At 60.0% G+C, this 6,446-nt stretch overlaps 1 protein-coding gene across 1 annotated transcript; it reads left to right on the top strand.

The window, feature by feature from the left end:
* The first annotated feature begins 2,867 nt into the window (after positions 1 to 2,867).
* Positions 2,868 to 6,206, top strand: Nkx1-1 (NK1 homeobox 1). The gene is made up of 2 exons (XM_038344310.1): positions 2,868 to 3,336; positions 5,350 to 6,206. The coding sequence occupies exons 1-2, from the start codon at positions 2,868 to 2,870 to the stop codon at positions 6,204 to 6,206; spliced, it is 1,326 nt and encodes a 441-aa protein (XP_038200238.1).
* The last annotated feature ends 240 nt before the right edge of the window (positions 6,207 to 6,446 follow it).

Below are 6,446 nucleotides of genomic sequence, written 5' to 3' on the forward strand. Positions count from 1 at the left end.
CGGAGACAGGGTGGGAACAGTCGAAGAAACTTTGAGCTAGGTCCACACAGCACTTCCCCAGACCAAAGAAAGACCCATTCAGCTCCAGAGGACACTCAGGCCCATCCTACTCTTCAAAGTTGGCAGTGAGCTTGGCAGCTCACCACTCTGCCTGCGGCAGCTCCCATCAGGACACCGAGGGGCAGGAAGAGATGGGCAGTAAGTGAACTTAGACACCTATGAACTTCAGGATAGCCAAGGTGCTTTCTCTGAATTACACTCAACTCTGACCAGCGTCTGCCTATCGGCAGGGAGAGCATTTGGGAGTACTGAGTATGTGTGCATTTGGGAAAAACAAAAACAAAACAAAAGAAAAAACCCAACATCTAGTTGTATATTTTTCTGTAACATGTCATGTTATCTTATTTCATATCCTATAAACACATTGTATTATATTTACTATGTCCTAGCAGTAATCTACACCTACATTCTAGAAAAAGCCTTTATTTGCTTGTGCTGAAGGAAAGCTGTACAGAGACAGCCATACATACAGGTCATCGCATTTCCTCACAGCCCGGCAATGGCTGAGGGCACAGCCACACCAGCTCTCACCCACCCAGGAAAGTGTGGGTGCTGTGGCGGCCGCTAAATGTTTAGCACCGCTCACCTCGCTGACGACCTGTGCTGGTGACAAGTGTCTGTAGGGGAGTGTGTGCTTAAAGGGACGTCACATAGAGTCTCCGCGACCCAGAGCCAGCTCCAAGGTCTGAATGTGAGACCTGTCCTGCCCTCCCCTCCCTCAAAAAAGCTCCCCTGCCCCTAGTGGCTCTGCTTCCCGGGAAGCAAAGAGAATGGGGACCTGGCATTATGCCTGTGTGTGGTCTTCACCAAAGGACTTAAAAGAGACAGAGAGGAAAAGAGGGGCAGGCAGGGGAGAGGTGATGAGTGAACCGCACTAGAGTGGAGAGCCACCGTCTGTGTACGGGTGCTCATGAATGAAGCCTGCTGTGCGTTGATCGCTTGTGAATGAGTCTGTGTGTGTGTGTGTGTGTGTGTGTGTGTGTGTGTGTGTGTGTAAGAGAATGGGGCGTGGACATCTATATTCAAACTCAGCTGAGGAGAGGGCGGGGTGAAGATCAAGGTGGGGGGGGCGGGAAGAAGATAATTACCTCACTGCGATGAGAGATTACCCACCCTCCTTCCCCAGAGGTGATTTATAATTTAAAGATAAAGAGTAATCAAGTCCTGGCAAGGAAGGACACAGTGTTGTGGGTCTGATTAGAATCTCGGGATGGACCAGCACGCGGGGAGGGTGGGAGGGGGCAGGGAAGAAACTGAGGGGGAGGAGAGCCCTGCCCCCTCCTCTTGACTCCAGTCCCAGCCTCCCAGAGGCTCAGCATGTCCGAGCTTGGCCCAAATTACAGGCGATCGGTCCCCCATTATTTCTCCTAACTTTTAATTTCTGCTTCCGAAGGATCATTGCCCGCGGTAATTGCAAAGGACCGTCCTTGTGCAGAGCAGGCTCCCGGGACCACGGTGGGAGGAGGAGAGCAAATCCGCTGAAGCACAAGTCTTCGGCGCACACACTCACACCCTAGGCAGGAGCTCCACGGCTGGGACCCACCTGGGTCCATCAGAGGCGGGTCATTGGCCTGAGCAAGGGAAGGAGGGAAGAAACTCATGACCTCCAAAAGCAAAGCATCGGCTACCCGGCCCTCACCCTCCGAAGCCAGGCTCGATCTTCCGAGGTCACAGAGATCGTTCTGAGAATATCCAGCCTGACCTGAGCACAAATACGGAAGCCTCGAACGGCCCTTCCGATATCTTGAGGGGTGGGAAGGGGGTGGTTTCCGTATTATTTCTGGGAGAAACATATTTTTCCATTACATGAAGGGTATCGATCTTTATGTAGGCCGCCTGCTATTTGTGCGATTTTTCAGACCCCCTTTCCTGGGGCGGGGACCCGGAGGGCCTTGTAGCCCTCCTCATTTCGATTCCACTTCTAATGAGCATCACTCGCGGCCGCCAGCCCCGCCCCTTGCGGGGATTTCGTGCGGTCCCTAATTTGATCGAGCCAAGGGGGCGGAAGTCAGGGCTGGCGGGGGCGGAGGGGCAGAGATCCTGACTGGAGAGCTCCAGACAGGAAGGACCGCAACCGAGGGCCGTGAAACCCAGACTCTGGAAACGCCCCACAAGAACTTGCAAGAATCCCCACTATTCCCCCGTCCCAGCTGCGGAGGTCAGGGGAGTCCAGAACTACGCGTGCCAAGGCAGCAGGAGAGATCTGCCCCAGAGCGGTACCGTGAGCTGGGAGGTCCAGGCTAACTCTGGGCTCGTGGGTTCACGCGTCCGGGAGGCCTCCGCAGCCCTCCTCCGTCGACTGGTCCCGCAATTATTTAAAAGCCGGGCTGTCTCCTCCCCCCTTCGCCGAGGAGGCGGGCACGTAGTTTCCAGCCCGGCGAAGGCGTAACGGCACGGTGCTGACCACGACACCCTCCAGCAGATTGTGCTGTGGCTCCCGGGAGGGCGTCTGTCTGTCCGGCTCTGCGGCTCAGTCCGTGTGTCCCGCACCGGGCCCGCCTACTCTGCCTGGGACCGTTCGCAGCCAATTAGGCGTGCGCGCTAACGAGGGTGGCGGAACCCCGCGGCCGCCTGCGGGCGCACGTGTGTGCAGCGTGTGGGCGCGTGGGCGCCTCCGGCGGGGCCGCCATAAATGCACTGGCCGGGCGCGGCGGGCGCCTGAAGCGGTGGCGGAGGCAACGCCGGGCAGCATTAGCCAAGCGGAGCGCAGCGCCGAGAACAGCTGGGCTGAGCTGTTTTTGTAGGGCGCAGGGATGGTAGCCCAGTAGGCAGCGGGGCCCGAGCCGCCTGAGCGGCCCGAGGCCGGCATGAGTACCAGCGGCCCGGCGGCACCTGGGGACGTCCCCGCGCTGCCGCCGCCACCGCCCGGGCCCGGCTCGGGGCCCGCACCTCCCGCTCCTGCGGCTACTGCTCGGGACGCTATGGACGGACGAGCTGAGCTGCCCATCTTCCCCCGGGCAGGAGTCCCACCGCTTGCGGCCAGCGACACTGTGCCCGCGATGCCAGAGGGGGCTGGAGCGGCTCGGCCAGCCGCACCCCCGCGCCCCACTTCCTTCTCAGTGCTGGACATCCTAGATCCTAACAAGTTCAACAGCAGGAGACGCCGGTGCGTGCTACTGGGCCCGGTGGTGCCCGCTACGTGTGCCCCTTGCGCCCCAGCGGCCGCGTGTGTCCCGGTCCCCGCTGCCTCCGGACGCTCTCCGCGCGCAGAGCTGGAACGCAGAACCCTTTCCGCTGCCACAGGAGTTGCAGCGGCCGCGGGAGCCGAACCTGCAAGTGAGTATAAGGGGTGTACGCCAGGGGCTAGGGCAGTGCTTGCTCTGTAATGTTTATGCTCCCAAGACCCTGCGGCGAGCTAGGCCTGGCTCGGCACCAGGATCTGTGGAAAGTTCGCAGAGCGCGGGGTCTGCGCCCGGCGCATCCGTGGCTTCCTCCCGACCCGGACTCTAGGGCCCGGACTGCTGAATGTCTCTGAAAAGGTTGTGCTGGGTTAGATCTGAGGTTTTAGCGTTGCGACAACGGTCCAGGATTCGCTTAGTCAGTCTGTGGCTTTGGCGGGTAGTTGGTACTGGAGGGAAGGGACATGCGGAGCCTGGCTTGGTGACTTACCCACCCCCACCGTGGCCTCCCCAGCCCCCCCGCCCTTTGGACAAATCAGACTAATTGTGACAAAACGCTGGTTATCTCTGGAAAAACAATTAAATCCCTTCGATTACAGTTAAAGGGAAATGTGCTTAGCGGCGGAAAGCGGCCGGTAATGGGGCGGCCCGCGCCCCCTTAGCGGTCGATATCCCATTACGGAGCATGCATATCTCTTTCAAGCACCTTGCAAACTCCCCCCGAACATCTAAATTATAGGGTCAAAATTCGGATAATTACTCGATTAAAACCTATTACACTTATTAGGGGCCGCTATTGATCGCGAATTGCATTCGACCAGCTCCTGATTGCTTTTTGCGCCCCTCCCCCGTCCTCCCTCTAACTTCCTGGCCCCTGCACCTCGCCCGGACCAGAAAGCTCAGGCTGGACAGGACTGGGGCCACCAGCTCTACCAGCGTTTCTGCATTGACCTTCCGTTCCTGGAGGGAGGAAGAGCAGGTCCCGCAGGCTGCAGTGGACCCCTCCTGCTCTCCGCAAGGGGCTGATCTACCAGGAACCCGCGGCTGCCTGCTGGAACTTTGTAGGGTGCGAGCCAGCGCTGCACAGTTAGGGAGGGCAACCAGGCTGGGGTTGGCTAAGGGTCGCCTGAGGGAAGAGTTGCCCTGCTTAAGGCCTGAGAGTTGAGGCCAGGACATCTGCAGTCTTCACGCGACCTGGGTCTTTTGAGCTGGGGGTTATTTGCGAAGAGTGAATTATGTGTATGTTCCAATATATCGGTGCCGACCCAACACGAAAGCAGAACCCGGGCACTGGGTTGGAAGGCTTGGAGGGCTCCTCTGGCATTTAAAGACCACCTGTGGGTGAGGGGTATGGACAGTCTTCAGATACCTGCATAGGAGACAGACAACCTTTCAAATTTCAGACACAAAATGCAGTCACCGCGGCAGCTTCTGTCTGGATGCTGCGGGACTGGTGCTCAGATCCCCTCAGGCTGGTGCGCAGTGGTTCACAATGCCCTTTCCCAGCCTCCGAACTCGACCAGCTCGGGGAGGCTGTGTAGTTGGGGAGCTGGGTAGTGGGCCCCAAGGCTGGCAGGGGAGCCAGCACGTCCCGACACCTAGTTTTCAGGGCCTGAAGCCTGAGGTAGGAACAGCTCCAAGGCGACTGATTTTGGTTCCTAGAAGAGGCCTCCTCCCAGCCGGCCGACCCCACCCTAGACCTCTGGCCCCTCCAGCTATTAAGTGTGCGGTAATTGGCTGGCCCCGCGCCGCTGTAATTGGAAGGTAATATACGCCGAAATAAATTAAATGGACTTTAACTAGTTTGTACATTACACAAAATGAGTTTAATTAAGTTTGTATCTGTCCCGTGAATCGATCGGAGCTCTCTCCCCCGTACACTCCGAGGTCCGCCCGCGCGCCGCAACCCTTAAGGCTGAGAGAGGCACGGACTGCGAATGGGGCAGCAAAAGTAGCTTGACACGGAAAGGGTCCTCCCGAAGGAAGGCCGAGAGGAGATGCAAGCAGCGAAAACGGCTGCAGGGAGGGAGGAAAACAAAATCTTTGGGGAGGGGGCAAAGGAGGAAGAGGAGAAAACCAACGAGATAAAGAGAATCTCGGCAGGAGGGAGCGGGCAGTGCGGCTGGGTGCCGGGCTGATCCTGTATTCTCTTCCTTTCCGCCGCCCGCAGGTGCTGGGGACTCTTACAGGGGGGACGAGACCGAGGCCAACGGCTACAGCAGTGGCAGTGGCCGCAGCCCGACCGCGGACAGCGAAGATGAAGCGCCCGAGGACGAAGACGAGGACGAGGCGCCCGAGGTGCAGGATGCTCACTGCACGGAGGAGGCGCGGGGAGGCAGCGGCAGCCTCGGGGTCCGCGGGTCGGGTTGCCCCGGAGCGGCCGAGGTCGAGGCTTCCTCCGTGGAAGAGGCCGCAGCCGCAGTTCCCCGTGGGAACTCGCCCGGAGCCCCGGGCCCGCCAGCAACAGCTCCGGGAGCAGGGGGCGCGGGGAGCACCCCGCAGGGCGCGGCCGTGGCCACCAAACCCAAGCGGAAACGCACGGGCTCGGACTCGAAGTCCGGGAAGCCGCGGCGCGCTCGTACCGCCTTCACCTACGAGCAGCTCGTGGCGCTGGAGAACAAGTTTAAGGCCACTCGCTACCTGTCGGTGTGCGAGCGCCTCAACCTGGCGCTGTCGCTGAGCCTCACCGAGACGCAGGTGAAGATCTGGTTCCAGAACCGCCGAACCAAATGGAAGAAGCAAAACCCAGGCGCCGATACGAGCGCGCCGACCGGCGGCGGCGGGGGCCCCGGCCCAGGAGCGGGGCCCGGCGCGGGGCTGCCCGGTGGCCTCAGCCCGCTCAGCCCCTCGCCGCCTATGGGCGCGCCGCTCGCCTTGCACGGCCCGGCCGGGTACCCGGCGCACAGTCCGGGAGGGCTGGTGTGCGCCGCGCAGCTGCCCTTCCTATCCAGCCCCGCGGTGCTCTCGCCCTTCGTGCTGGGGTCGCAGACGTATGGGGCGCCCGCCTTCTATGCGCCGCACCTCTGAACCTTGGTGCCAGGACCTCGGTGGGGACCGCACCGTGCAGCCTCGCAGCCGGAGGACCTAAGGCGAGCGCGACAGTCTCTTTTCTAAGGTTTCAGTCGTTGGTTCTGTATATAGCTGGTTCCTACAGAAGAGAAATTTATGAACGAGTGTGCCCTGGGGTCAGAAGGGAGGCTCCCGAGGCCTGCTTCAAGCACTTTGCAGAACTCTTAATAAACCACAGGAAGCGTTTTAGAAGGTTCT

This window comes from Arvicola amphibius, chromosome 1, assembly GCF_903992535.2.
Source record: "Arvicola amphibius chromosome 1, mArvAmp1.2, whole genome shotgun sequence".
NCBI classification, from domain to species: domain Eukaryota; kingdom Metazoa; phylum Chordata; class Mammalia; order Rodentia; family Cricetidae; genus Arvicola; species Arvicola amphibius.